This window comes from Diabrotica virgifera, chromosome 3 (assembly GCF_917563875.1).
Source record: "Diabrotica virgifera virgifera chromosome 3, PGI_DIABVI_V3a".
NCBI classification, from domain to species: domain Eukaryota; kingdom Metazoa; phylum Arthropoda; class Insecta; order Coleoptera; family Chrysomelidae; genus Diabrotica; species Diabrotica virgifera.
Window position 1 is genome coordinate 71,603,406 of NC_065445.1, and position 25,828 is coordinate 71,629,233.

Here is a 25,828-nt window from a genome sequence, read left to right on the forward strand (position 1 = left end):
CGAAACTCGCCGCTAGGCGGCTCGTTTCGTATTCCTCAAAATCGTCTTTTTGTTCTACAAATATTTATATATGAATTTTGCACCAAATAACATTCCAAATATTATAATTATTTTATTTTTATTTAATAATACAGTAACAAGTATTTTAAAATCAATCTCCTTTTAACGGACTCTAATAAAAACTTATCTTTTTCGGTGTACGAATATTTAACATTCCGTATATGAATTTGACACTGAATAACATTCCGTATATGCGTTTGGAACCTCGCCGCCTATTGGTTAAAATATGACCGCGTGCTGCAAAGAACCAATAGAAAACTCCTAGGTTCCAAATACATATACGGAATGTTTAGATGCGACCCGGTGAGGGTGCCGAAAGGAAGACAACAGTCAGAGAAGATCGTGTTCTTACATTGCGAGGCCTAATGCAATCTGCTAAAATACTTCAAAGCCATCTTCCCAAGCTAATTTATCGTTCGATTGCTTTGCAACGTGCTTTAGAAAGCACAAATTTGGGTTGTCAGTTGTCAGCAGAACTTGGTTCCAGTAGAAGTCTTTACAAGAGACAGTTTGTTTTCGTTTCGGTTCAGAGTAGATCTTAGAGCCTCTCTGAAGAGCCCTATTTGGGTGACACGTACGTAAAAGGGTGATGATCACCTCTGAAACGAATTGAAATATAACTGTGTTTCATCATTTACTTATTAATCAGTTTTAAGATATTTTTATCGTAACATCTAAAGAAATCATGATGTGAATGAATCATATATGTTAGTAAATACAGTGCAATTTTTTGTCATAACGCGTTGTTTTTCTTTGCAGAACCCAAGGTGATTCTTTGTACGAAGTGTTATCGTTACCAAAAACGGCGACTAGTGAAGAGATCAAGAAGACTTACCGGCGTTTAGCACTTAAGTATCATCCAGATAAAAATCCCAATAATCCGGAAGCCGCGGAAAAGTTCAAAGAGGTGAACAGGGCTCATTCTATATTAAACGATACTACGAAACGAAATATATACGATAATTACGGTTCGTTGGGTCTCTACATCGCCGAACAGTTCGGAGAAGAAAATGTCAATGCCTACTTCGTCGTGACGTCTACATGGTGTAAGGTAAGTCAATCATTCTTTGTTGGTCCAAACGGTTTAAACAACGTTGAATTTGCAACCTGAAATATTTCCAATGGTTTAGATCAAATCACTATTTAGGGCAGTCAATGAGGGTATTTGGCTCCGAATTCCATCCTACTACATCGATTTACTTGATATTTTCACTGTAAGTAGGGACTAGCTCAAGAAACAAAGTCTACCCTATATTATATGACGCTTTCATCGTGGGGCGGTTCCCACCCCTTCAAGGAGGTGTACAATTTTTTGGGCAAAATAACCACGGAAATATCTAGAGAACCTAATTCTAAGCAAAAACTGTTCTATATTTTTTTTGTAAACTGAATACATTTTATGTTATTCGTGGTTGAATGGTTGAATGGCCATTTTCATTGAAAAATGACACCTTTTCTGACGGTTCTTTGCGAATATCTTAAAACTATGCATCTAACTAAAAAAACTAAATATATAAAACATTTTTATCTACTTTCTGTCATATTATGTATAAGTTTTTAGTTTGTGAAAACTGTCATTATAGATAGCAGTGCGTGAAGGGTTTAAAGTGTTCGTGAAGTAACAATGTATTTTAAATGGGATTTACTTTTTCGCACTGTTTTTGACACACTTTCATATAATCAAATATCCTTCACTTTCGCGTTGTCATGGTGATGACATAATGAGCAATAAATTACAACAAAAATTTTGACAGTTTTGTGGTTTGAAAGAAATTAGAATTTTTAAATGTCAAAGTTCTAAAAATTCTAGAATAGAAATGAATTCCAGTGACGAAGAGTTACAGTTTTCGCAAAAAGCATACTTCACGAACTGTTTCATAATAGTTATTTATGAAACAGTTCGTGAAGTATGCTTTTTTGCGAACAATGTTTCATACAATATTTTATCTACTATAAACAAATAAAAAAACTGTAACTCTTCGTCACTGGAATTCATTTCTATTCTACAATTTTTAGAACTTTGACATTTAAAAATCCTAATTACTTTCAAACCACAAAACCGTCAAAAATTGTGTTGTAAGTCATTGCTCATATTGTCATCACCATGACAACGCGAAAATTAAGGATATTTGAAAATTAAGGATATTTGATTATATGAAAGATAGCAGTGCGTGAAGGGTTTAAAGTTTGCGTGAAGTAACAATGTATTTTAAATGGGATTTACTTTTTCGCACACTTTCAATGGGTTTTTTGGCACACTTTTATATAATCAAATATTCTTAACTTTCGCGTTGTCATGGTGATGACAATATGAGCAATGACTTACAACAAAATTTTTGACCGTTTTGTGGTTTGAAAGTAGTTAGGATTTTTAAATGTCAAAGTTCTAAAAATTATATAATATAAACGAATTCCAGTGACGAAGAGTTACAGTTTTTTTATTTGTTTATCGTAGATAAAATATTGTATGAAACTGTGCGTGAAGTAGTTTTTGCGAACTTACGCGATGCATTACTCTAAAAATCGCGTGCGTTCGCAAAAAGCATACTTCACGAACTGTTTCATAAATAACTATTTTAGCACTTCATAGGAGCGTTAAAAATGCTACTTTAAGGCACAGTGCTTTAAAATTTTTAAGGCACTGCAGTTAAAAGTGAATTGTCAAATTGTGAAACGTCAAAATATTTATATTTCATTTATTAACATTAATATTAATAGTACAACTTGCGCAATTTGAAAAAGGTGGTTTAAAAGGTTTTTAAAATTTAATTTAAACTGTATTATTGTATTTTTAACACGTTTGTAGAAAAAAACTATTAAAATTTGTTAGAATATACAACAATAAAAGTAAGATGTTATTCTATAGTTGTTATGATTTACGTATTGACAGTATAGGCAGTTTTGATGTAATGTCAAGAAAAATATAAAAATGGAAAGTCAGTCAAGTTCAAGTAAAAGTTTTTGTAGATATTGTCCTGTAATTGAGAATGAATAAATTATAATTGTTGATATATAAGACGTTTGTAGAAAAAATATTGTATGATATACGTGTTAAAAAGTACATTTTTAAGGCACTCATGTGAATTACAGAATTCGTTTCGCTCATTCTGCAAACTTTCACATGCGTGCCTTAAACGTGTACTTTTAACACTTATATCATAAATAACTATAACAGGGAGCACACAGTAGCGATCAACAGGTAGCAACAAACGCGGTCCAAGATTGCGAAAGTTCTGCGAACTTTCAAAAGTGAGGCAACAGTGCGTCGATAATTCGACACTGACAGTGACGTTTATACTATCAAAATAGTTATTTGTGAAACAGTTCGTGAAGTATGCTTTTTGCGAACGCTCGCGATTTTTAGAGCACGAGCAACAACGGAGAGAGTGCTATACATCGCTATACATAATTTCAAATTTTTTTTATTAAAACAACCAAAAATTAAAGAATATGAATCATCCGGGATTGGAACCCGGGACCTTTCTATCTCTGGTCCAATGCTCTACTAACCAAGCTATCGAGCCCCTTGTAAGTGACGTCTCGGATATAATTACACAACACGGTGACAAATAGATCACGTGAAGTATAAAAATGGTATGTATACCTAGATATTTTATTATCTTACTACCGAGAAAGACAAATCCAAAGACACAAAAATTATAATAAATAATTCATTTATTAAAAACACTAATATATTCTTTTAATGACTTATTTGCGCTGATATATACATACCTATCTTGAAAGATTAGGAACGAACTACATACTGTCTGTGTGCGCATGCGCCAGGGAATTATAAAATTTCACTCTCGATCGTAAAGAAGTATAACTTCAAAAAATGAACAATGCAGCGTTAATTTTTTAAACAATCCTCGTATATACTTGATTGTCAGATAATCTGTTCATTATTTTTATCCTTTAATTATTATTTGAACCCTTGACACTGAATGAACAAATGCCACTTGTTGATAACGGACAATATATGTATTAAGAACGACTAATAAATAAAGATTATTTTCCATAAGTTTCATTCGTTTGTAACCGAAAGATGCTAACCTCTATTTGGAAAATTACATGTTAGTTATGGTTATTACGTAAAATGTCGGACAATATGACACAGTTGGATCCAGTTTTGTGGACTTCATATTATAAATCGTTCCAGCTGAATTGGTCTTGTAAAGTAAGAATACTTTTGTATTTTATTTAAACATTATCACACTGACTTTATAAGCATATGCTATAATTTCAAGTCGATAATCCTTTTTGATTATTTATAACGAAAACATTTTCTACGTAAATAATTTATCTGTTTGGAACTTGTATCAAATTCTACTGTTCTCTTTATCATATTATCGATAAATAATAAATCTTGTTCTGAAAGCAGGAAATTTCCATATTTATCAAATAATTAATCAGTTAATCTACTGTATGTTGCAATGCAACTACTTAAGTGTTTTCAAATATACAGTATGGTGCAAATGAAAGGAATAAATTCGATATTTCGTAAACCAACGGTTTTAGAGAAAAATCTCGAAACAGGTCGATTTTTATTTTTAAATTATGATATTTTGGCATATATGTCATACTAGTGACGTCATCCATCTGGGTGTGATGACGTATCCGATGATTTTTTTAAATGGGAATAGGGGTCGTGTGCTAGCTCATTTGAAAGGTCATTCAATTATCTGTTAGTAAAATAAACATTTATGTAATTATTTGTACAGGGAGTCCAAAAAAAATTTTTTAATAAAATTATTTGACAAAAAAAAAAAGAATGTATGTAATTCATTTAATTCAAAATACATTTTACTGTTGCCCAAAAACAAAAAAAAATGTTTATTTCACAAATAATCATTGCTTTTCGAATAAATTCAATGTTCATGCCAGCTCCCGCCAACCACCTGCATCTTGGAAGTTTGAACATTTAATTTAAGCGAAAAGCAGTGTTTATTAGTGATAGAAACATTTTTTTCTGATTTCTGACAGCAATAAAATGTATTTTAAATTAAACAAATTACATAAATTCTTCTTCTTTTTTTGTCAAAAAATTTAATTGAAAATTTTTTTTGGTATAAATAATTATGTAAATGTTTACATTACTGAATAGAGAATATTATACTACCTTTCAAATGAGCTAGCACACGACCCCTATACTCATTTAAAAAAATCATCGATTACGTCATCACGCCCAGATGGATGACGTCACTAGTATGGCATATATGCCAAAATGTCATAATTTAAAAATAAAAATTGACCTGTTTCAGGATTTTTTCTCAAAGTCGCCGGTTTACGAAATAACGAATTTATTCCTTTCATTTGCACCATACTGTATGTAATCGTTGAACATGGAAAGGAAAGAAACTATTTGATCTTGAAAATTCTTTGTTTTATTGCAAAACAGAATGGTCTTTGCTGTTATGTCTCCTAGCATTAGGTATTACACAGGTCAACAAAAAAAATTTTTGAGTCTGTTATTTAGTAAATATTTTCTGTTTGTATGCATCGAAAATTAAGCAGAAACTCAATCAATAATAAATAAAGTTTGCTTTTGTACCTTTAGCTAATAAAAATAAATTTACGGTGTTTTGGCATATTTTTTGAGGAGCCGTTGCATTTAAGATGCCAGAGAGGGGAGAGATGGGACTATGGGTGTGAAGCGGGAAGTGATATTATGCGACATGGTACTCATGGTAGTATGCGCGTGAGCATTGTAATGGGAGAACGTATTTTATGTGTAGCGAGGCCTAAAAATGTCTTCCAAAAAGTGCAAGAATGAAGTGGATTCTTTTTGCTATATTTGTGGCAAATTCATTAAAGTGGGAGCCAAAAAATTTTGTTGACAGCTCTACAAGAAGCTTGAAAAGCAATTCTTCTTCACAATGTAAATACATTTCCATCTCTTCCACTAGCTCATTCGGTAATGCTCAAAGAAAATTACGAAAGCGGTAAAATGGTACTTCAAGTTTTAATGTTGTTCTGAAGCTATTTCCTTGTGGCATTTTTATGATTAATTATTTATATGGGAAATAAGCCACAATTAAAATGAAAAAAATAATTTTATTAACGTTTCGACGCCCAAATCGGGTGCCGTTGTCAAAATACAAAATATTACTAAAATAAACTAAAGTGTTGTTGCTAAGCAAAAAAATTCTTCTAATAATTTATTTAATCTCACTCATTTATATTGGCAATTCAGACATATATTATACATTTTAAAGTAGAAGACTTTAAAATGATATTGCCAATATTTATGAGTTGCGTTCCTGGGACGACTTACTGAAAGATAGTTCATTCGATTACATGAAATTAACCCCAACTCAAGAATATCCGTCATAAAAAATTATAGCATGTGATATGTCTTTAAAAAGACAACCAAATGCAACGACAGTAAAATTCTCGCGTTAGAGACTTCATAGTAAATCACAAGGGAAAACCAGGAAAAACCTGTGATACTATCCCGACATCGTAAGTATTTGGTCTTACATTAATTTACTCTCAAAAAATAATACCAAATTCTGACTTGTAACATGTTTAAATTATAAATAATATTAATAATACTAGATATATAAGTAATACTAAAATATAAAATATGTACTAGCTCGATATTATTGACTTACTAATCTTGGTATTTTCTTTCTATTGACTTCCTCTTTCAGTATGGGTAACCACATCCTACTGCATTCTACCGAGGAATTTGCGACACAATTGGTTTCATTTAGCATAATTAGAGCCGCTTCTTTGATTTTTCTCTTTTTACTATCTGATTCTTTCAGGACTATACTTGAATCTCTCCACTGAACTCTATGTTCATTATCCCATGCGTGTTGACATATTTGAGATCTCTCAAATTCTCTATTTTTAATATAAGATTGATGTTCATTTATTCTAACGTCTAATGGTCTTGATGTCTCACCTAAATAAAATTGTTCGCATTCACAAGGTATTTTATAAATGCAATTCTTTGTTCTTTCTTGATCATTGTTAGGTTTAGTTTTAGATAGAATAGATCTCAATGTGTTTGTTGTTTTGAATGTTGTTGAAATGTTGAATTTATTTCCTATTGTTTTAAGTTTCTCGGATAGTCCTTTTATATATGGTATTGATATTTTCCTCGTATTATTTCTGGTGAATGTTGTAGGATCCCGTTCTAAGTTGTTCTGTTCCATTCGATCCAATCTTGACAATTCCTTATTTATAAACGATAAAGGATAATCATTTTTTAATAAAACAGATGTTAACAATTGTTTTTCTGCTAAAAAGGAATTTTCGTTAGAACAAGTAATTTTGGCTCTATCATATAAGGATTTAATGATTCCCTTTTTAACGTTGATGTTGTGATTTGACTTGTAATTGAGATATCTGTTGGTGTGTGTTGGTTTTCTATACACTTGAGTCTCATATCCAATATCCTTCTTTGAGATCAAAACATCGAGGAAAGGTAGGCTGTTATTGTATTCCTTTTCCATTGTAAATTTTATTGTCTCTTCTTGATCGTTTATAATATTCAGGAACGTATCCAACAATTCTGATCTATGAGGCCATATTGAAAACACATCATCTACATATCTCCACCATACTGTGGGTTTTAAATTTTGTTTAAAAATAATATTAGTTTCGAAATCCTCCATAAATATATTAGCCAATAATGGAGATAAAGAAGAGCCCATTGCTAGACCAAAATTTTGTTTATAGAATTCATTGCTTAGTTGAAAATAGGTATTATGGGTATATAATGTCAATAACTCCATTATAGCTGATACATTTAGTCTTGTCCTAGTTGCCAATGTATTATCATTCTCTAATTTCGTTTTGATTATGTTTAAAGTTTTATCTAATGGTACATTTGTAAATAAACTGTTTATGTCAAAACTTACTAAAATATTATTTGGATTAAATTCAATAGTTGATAATTTGTTTAAAAAATGTTTTGTATTTTTTATAAAAGTGTCATCATTATTAGCAAATGGTTTTAGAATGTTTAATAAGAATTTTGATAGTTCACTACAAGGAGAATTGATGGTACTACAAATGGGTCTAAGTGGTATGTTCGCTTTATGAATTTTCGGCACTCCATAAAAATGTGGTGTCTTACTGTAGTGAGGTGTCATTAATTTTCTTTGATAGTATGTTAGATCATTTTTAAATTTGAATAAAGTTCTATATATTTTGTTTTCTAGTGTCTTCGTTGGATCCTTCGTTAATTTTTAAATTCGAAACGTTAATAAAATTATTTTTTTCATTTTAATTGTGGCTTATTTCCCATATAAATAATTATTCAAGTTTTAAAATATGATAGTCGAGGAAATGATGCATTTTGGCTCGCAATTTTTTCGTCCAGCATGGATTTACTTGAAATTTTCACATAAGGTAGGGAATAGTCCAAGGATCATTTTCTATATCATACTGCTGTACGCTAAAACCTTGGGGGTGGTTGCCACCCCACCTCTTGGGTGGGAATTTTCTATTACAACTTAACCATGTAAATCGATGTAAAAAGTAATTCTAAGAAAAAAATGTTTTTTACATTTTCTTCGTAAAACTAATATTTTTCGAGTTATTCGCGCTTGAACGTAACAGTTTTTCTACGAAAAAATCGACTTCTTTAGAGGATTTTTTTGAGAATACCTCGAAAAATATGCATTTAATCAAAAAAACTGTAGATATCAAAATTGTATTTTTGTAGTAACGCAAATCAGATTCTTTTTCTATAATATCTTAAGACCAATACAAACCGAGACACGGCATGTTAAAGGAAAGGGTAGCTTTTTACGCCAAATGCATAATTTGAAATATTCAAAGCCAAATAACGGGAAAACTTTGCATTTTTTGAGGAAAATTTAAATAATCTTTTTTTAAGTGTTCAATCAAATCTTTCAAAAAAAATAATAAAAAGTTTTAAGCATGAAAATTTAGCGACATGATCAAAAAAAGGTCGGTACCTGCTTTTCTTTACGAAAAAATCAGTGAAAACAACCCCCTAACTCCCCACCTAATTGAAAATTTCCTTTACCTTTCTGTAATATCTGTATATTTGTATTACCAATAACATCCAAGAAGATTGACCTATTTAAATGGTTTAATTTTAGAAAAATTGGAGTTTAAAGAAAAATTGATTTTTTGCAATTTCGTATTTTTTACCTTTTACTTCAAAATATCTCCTAAAATACTGGAGTTACGAAAAAAATGATAGATTACTAAATTATAGTTTTTTTAATGACTAAAATTCTCTTTTACATAGGTTTTCATTACAGTGAATAATTAGCGAGATATAGCTGTTTAAAACCTCTATTTACGAGCAAACACCCCCTTATTTGAGCCCTTTAAGCCCACCCCAATTAAAAACTGAGGGATCTTACGAAATTTAATTTACACAGTTTTATAGTACTTAAAAAATCTTACAAAATAATTTTTGAAAAAACGAATTTATTTTTTCGAAAAATTCGAATAGTCCGCTTATGGACCATTTTCAATGTATGTACCAATACCACAGAACCGGTTCGTATACTGGAAGATGACTAAAAAACTCTTTGTATTTGTATTTGTGCATATTTGTAAATTCGTATTTTTGTGTAAATAAATGTTTTTGTAATTTTTTAATTCTACTTTTTTTCTATATCTATTTTCTATATCTATTCTATCTATTAAATTATCTCCTTATAAAAATTGTAATGTTATTAAGTGTGGTTTTAAGGGTTGATATATTATGATATTATATCCTACTAAAGCATAAAACAATCATTATTTAACCAATCAAAACTAAATTTTACCCATATTAAAGATAAAGTTTACAATGTTTTTATATAATTTTTGACAATAAGAGGTAGTTTACAACCCTAAAAATATTTACCGCCCTTGAGCATGATATAGAATATAAAGTACAGGGTGTGATGATCCTAATCCTAAATTTTGATGTAAATCGATGCAAGCCGAAATTATTCTTTTAGGATAAGTAAATTTTTTATATAATATAGCTCCAACAAGGGTGGTTTTAAGGGTTGAAATATTATGGTAGTATATATTAAAGCATAAAACAATCATTATGTAACTAATACGAACCAACTGTTGACAATATTAAAGTTTAAAATGTTATTTTATATTTTTTTACAATTAGGGGTAGCTTTCACCCTTAAAAAACCAAAAGCGTACAACGGCTCAATATAGAAAATGAACTAGAGGGTGAAATGAGCCCAATTCCAAATTTTTGTACAAATCGATGCTGGACGAAAAAATTGCGAGGTTATGCCATTTTCTCAGTTTCATTTCCTCGACTATGAAGGGTACACCTGACCAGTCATAGGGGATTTCAAGATGGTTGGTTTTCTGTTGGTAATGCAAGGCGGAGTACATATACCTAGGGCAAATAATGAAAATGAGTAAAGAAAATCAAACAGCAGAAATAAAAAGGAGAATAAGACTCGCATGGTTGACATTCGGATAAATGAACTATATCCTGAAAAACCAGAAATATGCCCAATTCCTCCGCACAAAAGTATATATGATCAATGTGTTCTCATCATCATCATGTATATGACCAGAACTAAAATAAATGTGAAAGACAAATAAACATCTAAGACAACCTACTCTCAAATGGAAATTTTGCAGGACACAACAGCAGACAAAGAGAGGGAAGATGGAGATAACCCACTGGAGACTTTGGGACCATAAAAGAGGAAAGGGCAGACCACAGATGGGATGGTCGGATGACATAAAAATATACGCAGGTACCAGATGGACAGGATTAGCGCTGAACCGAGAAGAATGGAAAAATAAGGGGGTGGCTACGTTCAACTTTGGACAAATAAAGGGCAATCGATAGATAGCTAGAATGCAAGGCGGATACACTAAATGTCCTTACAGGTGTTACCTTGGGTTATGGGATAGTAGAACCTATGCACTTTACTATTAGCAGCAATCATGGTCTCATCAGAGCAAGTTTCAAATGTGGAGCCCCATCAAGCTTTAATGCCTCCATTGCACATAAAATTATGTCTACGAAGCAGTTCGTAAAGGCTCTTCGTCAATATTTTGAGACCATTCAATATTTAAAATTATTTTTCCCTAAACTGTCGGAGGCTATCAATTGCAAAGAGCTTATTTCTAATATTCTTGACAGCTTCAAAGTCATGGGTTGCAGGATGTTTCTTAAAGTGTACGTGCTACATGCTCACTTGGATCAATTTAAAGACGGTTTGTTTACTTACATATTCAAAAGAGCAAGGGGACCACTTTCACCAAAATATAATGAACTTCGAACAATGGTATCAAGGACAATATAATCAGAGCATGTTAATCTGGTTAATCTTCTTGTAGAACTTTGCTTTTCCATTTCTGTGTTATGCTTGATTTCTCTTTGTGTTGCTTGTGCACCTTCCTCGCCGTACCAGTCCGAGCCTATTTTCACGCTTTTGCCGTCCAATCCCTTCAGTTGCTACGTCTTCCAATATGGTTCTGCACCGCCTCTAATATTTATCAACATCTTCAACTATGTCACCTGTATAGTCCTCTAGCTTAAGTTCCGGACTTTCCTCGAATTTCTTGGCTATCGTAGTTTTTTACCGCCTTTACGTTAAACCTTTGATCTTTAACTTTTCTGACTTTCTTTGCATTGGAGATTCTAGCTCTTATTTTCGTTTGGACTAGGTAGTGGTTAGTGGTCTGAGTCTATGTTTGTCCCGCGTCTTGCACGTACGTCTATTATGTCGCTGAAAAATGTCGTGCGTCGAGCACTACATGGTCGATTTGATTTACTGTATTTCCCTGATTTACTGATTTGATTTTGATTTAGATCAATACTAATTTGGGGCGACTGTCCTTAAAATATCCAATCACTTCGATTTTATTTTATTTTACGTCGATTATTTTATGTCAAACAACAACGATTTTATTTTTTTTTCTGGAAAAGCTGATAATTAAAAGTAAATTATCAATACAACAACAAATCTGCGTGCAGCCTATGATAAATTAAAAAACAAGTTCCTCTTGTAGTACAGTCACTGAAAGTTTTCACCTCCGATTTCGTTGAACCTCCATCGATTTTCATGAAAATTGGTGAGTAGTTAGAGGATACCTCAAGGAACAAAGGTGACATAGAGCTAACTTGCGCTTTTACTCTGGGGGTGGATACCACCCCTTCTCGTGGGGAAAAATTATTGTTTTAAAAATAATACCATAAATCGATAGAGAGACAAATTCTAAGCACAATTTGTTATACAAAGGTATTAACATAAATCAATAGTTTTTGAGTTATTAAAGATCGAAGATTTTATTTTTTCGTAAAAAAAAATGCATATTATAAAGCTGTTTTTCATGTATAACTTAATAATTATAAGCTTTTTGAAAAAGTTATTATTACCAAAATTGAAGATAATAAAACATTGAATAGATTCCTCACATACAGGGTAGCGAGAAAGTATGGAAACACGGTGATTTCTCGGAAACCGCTCAAACGATTTTTATAAATTTTGGTGGGTAGGGGTGACCTATTGCGGCTATTATTGTAGTGGTAATTACATTGTTGTCAAATCTTCCGTTTTTCTGTAAATCTAATGAACTTTCTTATTTTAAATAGACCACCCTGTATATTTTTTGCGTTTTGAAGTCCTTAAGAAATACTGATTATTTTTCATGTTATGTTCCCTATACCTAAATGCCATAATTTCGGAGTCATTGCTACCTACATTTATTAAAAGAAAATTTAACAAATTATACAAATTTATTTTTTTGGCCCGGGTAGATATTATTTTAAGTTCTTTGGGTCATTGGAAACAAAAAAGTCTTGTGCAATTTTCCTAAAAAGTTAATCGTTTCTGAGTTATAAACAATTTAAAACTGAAAAAAATCGAAAAATGACGATTTTTAAGGTTCAAAAACACAAGTAAAAAAATCATTATTAAAATTACGAAGTACCTAAGTTCAAGCTTAAACCTTTTTCTATCAGATCTCTATAAGAATTTTTGGCATATTTTATTCTAAAACATTGTTTTTTGTTAATTGTTAATAAAGCTCATATGCGAGGACGGGCTATCGGGCTGCATTAACAAATAAAAAATAATGTTTTAGAATGAAATAAGACCAAATCACTTATCGGCATCTGATAAAATAAGGTTTGAACTTGAATTTAGGCACTTCATAGTTTCAAAAATAATATTTTTACTTATGTTTTTGAACCCAGAAAATCGTCATTTTTCGATTTTTTTTTAGTTTTAATATGTTTATAACTTGGAAACGATTAACTTTTGAGGAAAATTACAAAAGACCTTTTTTGTTCCCAATGATCCAAAGAACCTAAAATAATATCTACCCGGTCCAAAAAAATAAATTTGTATAATTTTTGTTAATTTTTTTTTTTAATAAATGTAGCAATAACTACGAAATTATGGCATTTAGGTATAGGAAACATAACATGAAAAATAATCAGTATTTCTTAAGGAATTCAAAACGCAAAAAATATACAGGGTATTCCATTTAAAATAAGAAAGTTCATTGGATTTCCAGAAAAACGGAAGATTTGACAACAATGTAATTACCACTATAATATCGTCCGTATTAGAATACCCTTACCCACCAAAATTTATAACAATCGTTCAAGCGGTTTCCGAGAAATTACCGTGTTTCCATACTTTCTCGCTACCCTGTAGATCAGGCCTGTCCAACATAATTTTGTGGAGGGCCGGATTTGTAATTTTGTAACTGTAGCGGGCCGACTGACTATTGGATGGATGGATGTGCGCAGTGTTGCCACAGGTCTTGGACAAAATTTCGGTAGGCTGCTGCTAATTTTCAGGTAGAATCCATCAAATTGCGGTAGATTTTTTTAGGTAGAAATCGTCAAATTTCGGTAGTCTTTATTTTTTGCTTTTTTTGCTATTACATTGCAAAAAAGTGATACTTTAAGTATGGGCAGCAAGTATTGAAAGATAAACTACCTTTTTTTAGTAAAAAACAGTAACTTAAGTAAATAAGTAGGTTAAATAGGAAGTAGGTAGGTACTTATAATATAAGTACCTAGAAAAAAAAGTAAATAAGTTGGATATCTTTATTTCAAATACCTAGGTATTTTTTATATACAAACAAAAGAAAATTAATCAATAACAAATTGAAATCAATGAAATATTTAACAAAAAAACAACAGTTAATAAAAATATACAAGAATATTGTCTACGTCCCTAAGTTATTAAGGAAGAAAACCTTAGTTTTACTTATCACTCTAAAAACCTTATTACTAATGAGATGTTTGACATTTTTTCTGTTTGCACAGTGTATCTATGTCAGCTGGTATTTTAGAAGTAGCTATGCGCAGAATGCCTGTCAGATGATTGTCTGATAAAGATGATCTCGTTTTCGATTTATTATATTTCATGCGAGAAAAAAGCTGCTCGCAAATATGTACTACCAAATAAAGATATTTGTTGAAGAGCTAATTTGGTAAGGTTTGGGTATTGGTTCCGATTAATATATTTTTTATAAAACTCAATTAATCCGTTCGGAAGGCAACTTTGATATGCCGTTTTTAGAAGAGAGTCACTTTGCAGTTCAATCAATTCCATCTGTAAGTTCAGCACAGTACCATCAATTTCAATTTCAAACGGATTTTGGAACACTTTCATGTTAGGAATTTGTAATTTGAAGTCTACGAATCTCTCTTCAAACTCATTCCTCAATCTTTGCAACAATGACACGTACTTGGCTAAGTCCAACATTTCTTGATTTCTGGCAGATAGAGTCTCCCAATGAACCAACTGTTTTTGTTCCAGTTGTTTTTCTAACAATATGAGCTTCTTTGTGAAAGCTTTAATGTGTTCATATAACTGCGTGCATAATTGATCTTTTCCTTGCAGTTTTAAGTTAAGATCAGAGAGGTACTTAGTAATGTCAACCAGGAAGGCCAGATCAGCCAACCACTGCTCATCAGTTAGGAAATCAATTTCTTGACCTTTGTTTTCAAGAAAAATCTTTACTTCGTCGAGCAACGAATAGAATCGTTTAAGTGTGGATGCTCTACTGAGCCAGCGAACGCTACTGAAGTACACGATGTCTTCGTGATCTGAACCGACATCAGACAGAAAAGCCTGGAACTGTCTGTGATTCAGTCCTCTTGCACGTATAAAATTAACTGTCTGCACTACTTTATCCATCACGTGATTCAATTCAAGTACTTTTGCACACAGCTGTTCTTGATGAATAATACAATGATGCTGTATGATTGTATGTGTGACGTTCTTGCGCATTAAAGCTGCAAAACCACTTGTTCTTCCTGTCATTGCTGGCGCACCGTCTGTAGTCAATCCGCAAAGATTTTCGATTCGTAGTTCATATTTTTCTATGCAACTCTTTACTTCTTCGTAGATATCTTTTTCGGTGGTTGTATCTTTCATTGAACGCAAATCAAGCAATTCCTCGATCACGGTATAGTCTTCTGTTACCCCTCTTACAAAAACTGCCAACTGTGCGGTATCTGATACATCAGTACTTTCGTCGAGTGCGAAACTGTAAAAAACACATTTCTTCAATTGCGTTTTTAAAGACGATTCAATATCTTTGGTCATGTCATCAATTCTTCTTGCTATGGTTTGATGTGACAAGCTTATATTTTTAACTAATGCTTCTTGCTCCGGACACGCTACCGATGCAAACATCTCCAAGCATTCCTTGACAAATTCTCCGTCTGATAGGGGTTTGCTTCGCTTGGCAATGGCTTCTGCTATCATGAAGCTAATTTTTGTGGCTGTCTCGGAGTTTTCTGTTGGTATTCTGAACATCGCCTGTTGACCGATCATATTTTTTTTCAACGAATTTACTCGATCGATTCTAATTTGACCTTGGTATTCATCGTATTTAGAAGCGTGTTTTGTGAAATAATGCCGCTTTATATTGTACTCCTTGCAAACTGATATTTTTTCATGACATATGAGGCACAGTATGTTACCATTTTGTTCTATGACAAAAAAGGTGTCAGTCCAACTGTTTTTAAATATTCGACATTCTTTGTCAACTTTACGTTTTTTTTCTGATGACATCATGTTCTGCAACAAACACAAATCAACACTGCAACACAAATGAACCAAATCGCCAAAAGAATCTTCACTAAGTCCGTTATAATTGCTTGTATCGCCCTTAAGTATTCGCTGATCTTCGCTTTGTTTCCGAACTGGAACTGTATCTGCACGTTTACCGTTAGCCGTATTTATACGCGAGTATAAATAATAAAGTTAAAAGGTACAGGTACAGAAGTTTCTCCTGTTTAAGGTTTTAATAGTAAATACTATTTTTAGTTTGGAATTATCTTCTAATATCAAAATAAGCCACAATCCTTCACTATTCACTCATTCAGGTACATACATTTTACCCCCAAAATCGTATTTATAAAGCACAAAGGACTGGTCAGTGGTCATAAAAGTATTAGTAAATCCGTATCTGATATCTGCTGCCTGGCTCGCACGTGTTACAAGCTATTTAAGTAAAGTGATTCAAAAATTCTTGAAAATTAACCAAACTCTGTTGCCAAATCTATCCGCTAAAGAAATTTTGTAATAATTTTGTTTTTGCGGTAGAAAAAAGGAGATTTCGGTTGAACGGTAGATTTTACAGGTTTTCGGACATTTCAGGTAGATCTATCGAAAAATCGGTAGCTGTGGCATCACTGGATGTGCGTGAGCTCTGTGGCTCTGCGTGGGTGTGGGTTCGGTGAGAAGGGACTCGCGGGCCGGATGAAGGGCCTACGCGGGCCGCATTGTGGCCCGGGGGCCGTATGTTGGACAGGCCTGCTGTAGATAATAAACTAATGTTAATTCAACCGTTATGGGTAATTTATTGCATATTGTTTTCGACGAGTACTCAAATCTAAGTATTGAAGCTTAAATAACGGGAAAACGATGCATTTTATAAAATATACCTGCTCAACATTTGTCAAAGTACTTCGAAATACAGAAGCTCAAATATCTGAAATATCAAATGAGCTCCAGAAGAAGTCAATACATCAAAATTAAGCAAGTTATGAGGAAAATAAGAGAACCCTTTCGATTTTTTTAGGAAAAAGCGAAAAATAAAACTTACGCCATATCCAAAAAAATTAAAATTTATAGTAATCCTTACAACAATTTCTTTATATTAGCATAAGTAATGATTCGAACAATTTTGATCGCTTTAAAATGCATATTTCTGTACCCCGGAGGTAAAGGACACTATGTCCATTTTCCTACTTTTTCAGGAGAGTAGTTTTAACATTTTTTAAATTTGTAATCAGTAAATGCTCGATTGTTTCTTATATTTAACCAAGATTAGTATAATATTTTTGTCGTATGTATAATCGTTTTCCCCCTATGAAGTGTTATACACATGAAGTTTACCTTTCATTATATATTTTTTTAAATTTATAATTGGACATGGTGTTGTTTACCTCTAACAACTTTTTTAAATAATGTGACATTGCATGTTAAGGTCCCTACGAAATAAACAAGACAAACTTGTTAACTATTATTATTTTATACTATTATTTTATTAGAGACAAATAATTTAATATTATAATAATTCAGTACAATTATAGACGACAAGACTCAAAATTGTTAGAGGCCATCGTCTTCGTCTCCTTGGTGGTAATCGTTTGTGGCTTTATTTCTATGTGTTAAATTTTGTCAAAAAGCAAGACAAACCGCAGGAATAAAGGGCAATAGTGGAATTAAGTCACTTTACTTTTGTTTTGTGATTGATAATGGGTATATTGAGCCTATTTATTTGTGCTGTAAACGTTACTTGTTGCCTTCTATACCTTATGAAATCCACCTCATTCATATTTTTATCATTGAAATCGGTTTTATAAAAAAGCTTTCCAATGTGTTAGACTTGTAGGAAACACATGTTGGAGGAGAACACACAAAGGAGGATTAGGTGATGGTTTCTTATCTAGCAGTGTTTTTTAAAGTTTTTTAAATCTGCAAGTTCCTGCTGATGTTTGCCTTACTAGGCTCTTGCCAGTCCCATGTGTTAAAATGGTCAAATTGGAGAGTTTCTTTTATTTTCTCTCGATCAAATCCTGAACACTGTCTGCTTCGATATGTATGTGCCCTTTCACTAAAAACTTTTTTGTAATCGTCTTTATTTGAGAGGGTACGAATGCAGCATCCAAAAATAGCACTTCTATTTTTATTTTGGCAATAACAGTTATTGGTTCACAGAGTGATGTCCTCTACTTGACTACCCGGAATTGTATTGTCAGCCCATTTTCAAATTGACGAGGCAATTTCATTTACACATGCCCCTTTCGATTCATCCCGCATTATACATTGTACAGAGGAGTCACCTGCATCATATACAATATACATTATACATAATGTAAAAAATATCTCCGTATAACCACTTTTTTACTGTTAGTTTTGCCCACATGTCTTTAATTATTGCATTCATCAATGTACAATTTATGCATCATATTTATTGTAAGTTCTGTTTCCAGATAATTTCTATCGCTTCTTTCTCTGGAATAATGACTTTCGTACGTTGGGAAGGAATTTCTATTTATTGGCCTGTGTCTACCTCTTTGATCAGCTTTTATTAAACCTCCTGGCTCAATTTTTTTCAACATATTCACTACTACTAAATTAGATTTACAAAGTTTGTTTGAAATTTCAGTCGCTGATTGTTCACTGTAAAATGGTAGTGTAGTGTATTATTTTTAAGCACTATGTCCAGATGGTAAATAACAGTGCGCACATTTAGTAGAGGTAAACAACACCAAGTCCACATGGTGTAGTTTACTTCTGACTGGAAGTGGACTTGGTGTCTATTAAAAAGTCGGTAAGTTGCCGTGAAATTGTCTCTAGACATAGTGTGGTTTACCTATGTGTAGAGCTTGAAAAGTTATATTCAAAAGTGTAATAATCCCAATTTCGATAAAAATGGACATAGTGTCCTTTACCTCCGATGTACAGATTTGATCTTCTCCAGAAGTCCATTTCCAACGCAAGTAGGCGTCGTTCTAGGGATTTAGTAAGTTACCATGTTTCACATCCATAGAGCATTAGATGGAGTTAAAGATAAGATTTGTCAAATTACAAACCGAATATTTCAACGTGAAGTAACCAAAAAATTAAATACTTTTCAGGGAAAACTCATCAAAACTTTTTTAGTGTTTAAAAAAAGCATATTTTTTGTATTTCATAAAAGTTTCATGCATCAAAACTAAGGAACTTATGCTAACATAAAGTTGGTCTCTAGAGTCAGGCTGACAGTAGGGACCGTTCCCTTGAGTTGCCGTACCCCTTGCGCCTCCAGGTACGGAACGACACTGGTTTAATTTGGTACACTTTAAAAGACAACTTTGACACAGTTTGACACATTGGTCTAATAATGGTCCATACTCGTGTATACCGTGTACTCGTCTATACTAATACTAGTCTATACTGTGGTATACAAACTTATCAGCTGATTCTGTAGAATTCTTTTAGGCAGTTTTAGATCGGTACTAACTTGGGGATAAAATGACTAATCACGTAAAAGTTGATAATTAAAAGTAAATTAGCAATACGACAACAAATCTGCGTGCGGTCTACGATAAAATTAAAAAAAAAACAAGTTCTACTTGATATTTTATATTATACATAATTGTGAGGCCGAACATGGTATAAAGTTTAAAAAAATTGTCTCATAGTACTAATAGTATGAAGTTGTCCGTCCATTGATAGCAAGAACACTTGTACTAAAATGTTTATGAACGAATTCTGACCCGAATCGTCCATCCAAGGTCGGAGACACTTTGCTTCAACCATAAATTCGACTCGTCAAGTTAGTTAAGGAGTTCTTAAGTGTTATTTACTAATTTTTGAAGATGGTGTGAGATAAAAAGTGAGTGAGATGTTTCACTCTTGGTTCGCGAACCTCGCCGGTTGTTGCGGAAAAATTTTAGGAAATTGTGACAAGGTTAGTTTTTCTTTATTTATTTATAATTTTCTTTTGATGTCACTCCATTTTAACTTGTCGCGGCCACTGTCGTATATGAGCATTTTTCTTGATTTTTTTTAAACCTTACAGCACTGATTGTTTTTGAGATATAATTTAGCCTGAGGAGTATTTATTTAGAAGTCGGTGATGTTTTTATTTAAAGTTAAAATTAAGTGATAAGAAGTGTTGTTATCTTTGTATTAAATGTACACAGCTAAAAGCTATAAAAAGTTTTGAATGTATTTTTCAAAAAACCTAACAAAAAACCACAAACTACGTGCGCCATGTAACAAAAGTAAAAATCTTCCTTGTCGTTTCAATTTTGTCATGTAAATCTTCTGGTATGGTAGTACTGATTTTTTGTAATTATGTAGTAATAACAGAAAATTTTCTCGAGCAACAATAAATTCATCATTTTTCGATAATCAGTTTGGTTTTCTTCAAAGTAGATCAACAACAGATGCAAATTTCGTTAAAAGGCAACTGATGGAGAACTGCAGAAATAAGTAAACGCTCATATGGTATTCATTGTTTCGATATGTGCAATGTGCATACTTCCCTCCAGTTTCTCATTTTCAGGACTTTTATGTCCCTCATGACCTGGTCCTCCCATCTTTCTCTGGGTTTTCCCCTTGGTTTTCTGCCTTTTATCTGGTGATCTTAGTTCATGGTTCTTCTATCCATAATTCTTCAAATTATTTTCCTTTCGACTATTCCTACTTTTTCTTCTGCTTTATCTGTGAGATACATTGTCTCAGCTGCGTATGTAGCTATTGGTCTGATTGCAACTCTGTGTATATTTTCAGTTTTGTATTTCTGGATAAATTCTTGTCCTTCATCATCCTATTCACTCCTGTTTTTATTGCAATTGATTTTGTGCTACCTTCTTCTGTTGTTACTTTAGCTGGAGATCCATCCATCGAGTGGAAACAAAATTGTAACGAAAGCCAACTCATATAACAAGCTTTGACAATACAGAGAGCTCTAATTAAGAGTGGCAAACATTTCATCCGTAATGAAAAGCCTTGATGATGATGATGGTATTCATTGATCTTGAGAAACCATAGTATGATATAATTCTCCGACAAATTCTTTAGTGGGAGCTCAATAAGAAAGAAGTTCCCAGTGAATATATGAAGATTGTGAGGGACATGTGTGAGGGAGTAACAACAACTAGTGTTTGGAGTTTGGATAGGCGTGAGAGAGACTGATAAATCTCAATGTGAAAGTAAGATTGTATGAGGGCTCTTCTTACTATTAGATAAGATAATAGCGAAACTACAGGGTAGCATTAAAGGATTAAAACAGTAGGATAAAAACAGAGTATTTAGGGTTGGATGGATGAAGTGGAAGGAAGCGAGTGCTGTGTTGTGGTATAGAAAGATTCCAATTAAGGAAACATTCTATAACACCACCATAAGACCAGCTACGGTGTATGGAACTGAATGTTAAGCGGTTAAAAATTAAGGGAAACAGAGAATGTATGGGCTGGAAATTACAATGCTTAGATGGATGAGTGGAGTATAGGGGAGTGCAATTAGAACGATTATTTCATTCATAGGAGATTCTGACCAATAGAAAGCTACAGAAATCTGAATTAAATCGATAATTTTTGATAATCTCCCGTCGTTAAGTATATTACGTCAGATGCCCTTCGTTGCTACGAAAAAATACATTCAGTGACATTAATGACAATTAATGTTTTAAAAATTATAAAAGTGATGACTTTCAATCGTCAAATATTTATAAAAACTGTGTTTAATGGTACTTACATAAATAAATTACAATAAAATTTTGGTTTTGAACAGTTTTATTCATGAAATAATCGCAACAAATTGCACTCGACCTCTGAAATTAATATAGAATTTTTGCTCTCGTGACACTTTGACATAATTTCACTCGCCTTCGGCTCGTGAAATTAAAACTGTCAAAGTGTCACTCGGGAAAAATTCAATAATTTCAGGGCTCTTGTGCAATTACTACTGAAAACATGCATTGTTTCGGAAAAATTCAAACACGCTTATATTTTTCTAAAACTTTTTTTGTTAGTTTATATAAAAGTTCTACTCACAGAATTGGCCGCTCATTGGTTATTAATTGTTTAAGCAATAACAATTGTTTTGTATAAATTATTTTAAAAATATCGTTAAATTCATCATTTTACTTTGATCAAGTATGTTTCTATTTTGTTTTTGATTATGCTGAATCCGAATATGACATTGCAATTTGAAAATTCTTATAGATAAGCTCTTATACAGTGTGTCTGCGTAGCTAGGAACCACATGGAAAACTTATTTATTATCAATTTTACCAAAAAAAGTTATTCTTAATAAAATGCTATGGATAGTCAAACATCTAAAACTCAACCATCAGATATCAAATTTTATCAATTTTATACGAGTTATGTCAAAAATATGAATTTCGTTAAAGAGTAAAGCACCGTTATATTCCAGAATATCAAAAAATGCTATTATGAAAAGTTGATTGAAATTAGAAACTATGTCTAAATATACAATTACATCACTCAAAATTGCAATTTTTTTCTCAAATTACGGATACTTATCATCATTTTATTACAATTATGATAACTATTTTATTATCACTTTTACGAAAAAAAGTTATTCTTCATAAAATGCTCTACCTGGTCTAAAATCTAAGATACAACCATCAGATATCAAACTTTTTTAATTTTATACGAGGTATGTAAAAAATATGAATTTTTCTTAAGAGTTTAAGTGCCTTTATTATTCACAATATTTTAATTAGAAGGATGTAATTAAACACTAAAACAAATTTTTTAATTCCAAACAACTTTTCTTAATAACAATTTTCGATATTGTGAAATGTAAAGGCGTGTAAAGGTACTTTACTCTTGAGTGAAATTCATATTTTTTGACATGCCTCGTATAACATTAATTAAAGTTGATATTTGATGATTGCATCTTTGATTATATACGATGCAGAGTATTTTATAAAGAATAACTTTCTTTCGTAAAACTGATAATATTAAAAAAGTTATCAATAGGTTCCAAGTTACGCAGACTCCGCAGACATACTGTATAAGAGCTAAAAAAAATTTTTTTGCTGAACATTTATTATTGTTGAAGCTTATTATTAAATATATTTTAGGTAAGTTTTACAGAAAAAGTTTTGATCACTTTGTATAAAAATTTTTTTAGCTGGTAATTTTCGGTTTTTGTATTACATTTTTGTTATCTTTCTTAATTTTCTTAAAAAGAAATAGTTCATTTCATTTGTAAAGTAAAATAATTTAGTGCATTTTAAAGAATACATCCTAAGCTTTAAAAAAGCACTTATAAAAACTGTAATAGATATGTTCAAACTTGAGTAATACCGTCTTAAAGTGGTGTTAATTCTATAAAACTACGAAGATTTTAAAAAATTACATCTTTTGAGACGTCAATATCATTTGAATTAAATTTTTGAGACTTTTTTTGAATGAAACATCATATATAGCAAGATGCTTGAAAGGTAAGTTGTGCAAAATTGAGAGTTTTAGAAAAAAATTGTATTAGTTACACATTTTTAAATCATTTTTAAACAAAATTCATGTAAGGCTGACTCCGCCCACACCGTACTTATGCCCATACATTTTATTTCTTTCTATTATAACCATAATTTAGCTTAATTATTCTTCTTTTATGTTCAATTTGTAAAATTTCCATTTCAATGTGATCCATTAGTTAAAGAATTACATTAAAATAACTCAACCGTGCACTTCGCCGTACGTTACTTTACAGTGCGCCAATGTTTGTGAGAAGTGCAACTTTAGCGTTATAAATAAAAAATTATAGAAGATACATATTTAATTTTAGAAAATTCTTTATACGCCAATCAATGAGAGCAAGAATAGGATATTACCTCCGAATTCTATCCTATTGCATGGAGTTTAATGACATTTTGGGCTTAGCCTCTACTTATCTCCTAATTCAAAGTCTACCCTATGCCGATGTGTGCTTTTATCTTAAGGGTGGTTCCCACCCCTTCTTAGGGGTGGAAAAATTTTTGGTTAAAATTACCACGGAATTCGCTAGAGAACCAAATTCTAAGCAAAAACTGTTCTATAATTTTTTTTTGAAAACTCAATAGGTACTTTTTGAGATATTCGTGGTTGAAAATTGGCCATTTTCATTGAAACAAAATACCTTTTCGAACGGTTTTTTGCGAAAACCTTAAAAACTATGCATCTAACTAAAAAAAGAATGTGTGTGTACTTTGTACGCACCTAAGAAGTTATACTTCTATTATATAATTTCAACGAAATAAATATACTTAACAGTTACAATACAAAAAATTAACAATAATTACCAAAAATTAACCAAAACCTTAACAATGCCAAACATTAAAAAAAAAACATGAATCGTCCGGGATTTGAACCAACCCGCGATCTCTCGATCTCTGGTCCAATGCTCTACCAACCAGGCTATCAAGACGCCTGTTATTGACGTTTCGGATATACATAATTACACATCACGGCGACAAGTGAAATATAAAAATAGATATTTTATTATTTTACGCCCAAGGAAGACAAATCCAAAGACACAAAAATTATAATAAATAATATATTTACTAAAAAACACTAATATATTATTTTAATGGCTTATATGTTATAATGGAGAGGAGATGTCTGCTTTTAAAATTGTTTAAATCACTCAAAAACTTGTCATTTCTATACAAATTTGCCAACATTCTTCATTATTTATTTTTTAATTGTTATATCCACTTGAAAAAGCATAAGATAATAATTTTTAAAACACTTACCAGATATCCACAGATCTCTACGCCTTCGAGATAATCGGTTTTTATCAGTAATTTTGTGATTGAAAACGGCAGTCACAGAATAAAACTCTACTTCTCTGTTTGATGGGCTTCCACACCTGGCATCTTTTCTATGTTAATAAGTCCAAAAATTTATACGAAATCTCACAAATTTTATAACACAACAGCCATAACCACAAAAATAGACCACATCAAACCACAGCTGTGCTACATCCGCCATATTGGATAATTTTTGACATGTCATTTGAACATCCAATCAGAGCAAAGGTATAACGCGCGTGCGTCCGGCACTAAGGATTTTGATGTAAAATTCACTCCCATCGCCCCTAAAGAAGTATAACTTCAAAAAACATTTTTGCAGGTTATAAAAAAACAAAGAGAAACTTGCCTTCATAAATCTTCTAGTTATAATACAAAAAGAGATATGTGAAAATAGTTTGTTTTTTGGTACATTCTCAAATTGGTGTATTCAACTTGAAATAACAGAGAAACGGTCAACTTTAGTAGTAGAGTACAAATAATAATAAATTGTCAAACTTAATTAAAAATTTTGGGTGGCGGAATTTTGTGTCGGTGAGTGTATTTTAGAAAACCCTATCTTAATCCTATTTCCAAGTCATTTTTATTTGAGTAGTATGGTTAAATTTCGAGTAGTGAGCATACTGAATAGCAGATATAATGATTCAAAGTACTATAGATTAAAATTTATTTATTTCTACCTGGACCGAAAACTTAACCACACCATTAAAATACAAATGGCTTTGTAATAAGCTTAAGGGGCTATCCTAGTGTAAAAGTACGAAATTCATATACTTTTTTTGGAAATTTATAAAATAAAAAGTACTGTACCAGTTGTTTTGAAAATTTGCATGAGCATTTATTATAAAAACAAGTACATGTAAAACAGTTTTCATAAAAAAATATTGAACATTAAACGATTTATGCGCCATCTTCTGGCACCGTGAAAATACAAAAATTTCTCCACTGCTGCAGTAATTGGGACTAATAGAAATCTTGCAACATAAAATTTGAAAGTGATTAT

At 31.9% G+C, this 25,828-nt stretch overlaps 1 protein-coding gene across 4 annotated transcripts in view; it reads left to right on the forward strand.

Moving 5' to 3' along the window:
* Positions 1 to 25,828, forward strand: part of LOC114325294 (dnaJ homolog subfamily C member 5 homolog) — a 224,874-nt gene that overhangs the window by 43,378 nt on the left and 155,668 nt on the right. For all 4 annotated transcript variants that reach the window (XM_028273319.2, XM_028273320.2, XM_028273317.2 and 1 more), the window contains exon 2: positions 820 to 1,111. In XM_028273319.2, the coding sequence (XP_028129120.1) occupies positions 820 to 1,111 (292 nt within the window). The remainder of the gene's footprint in view (positions 1 to 819; positions 1,112 to 25,828) is intronic.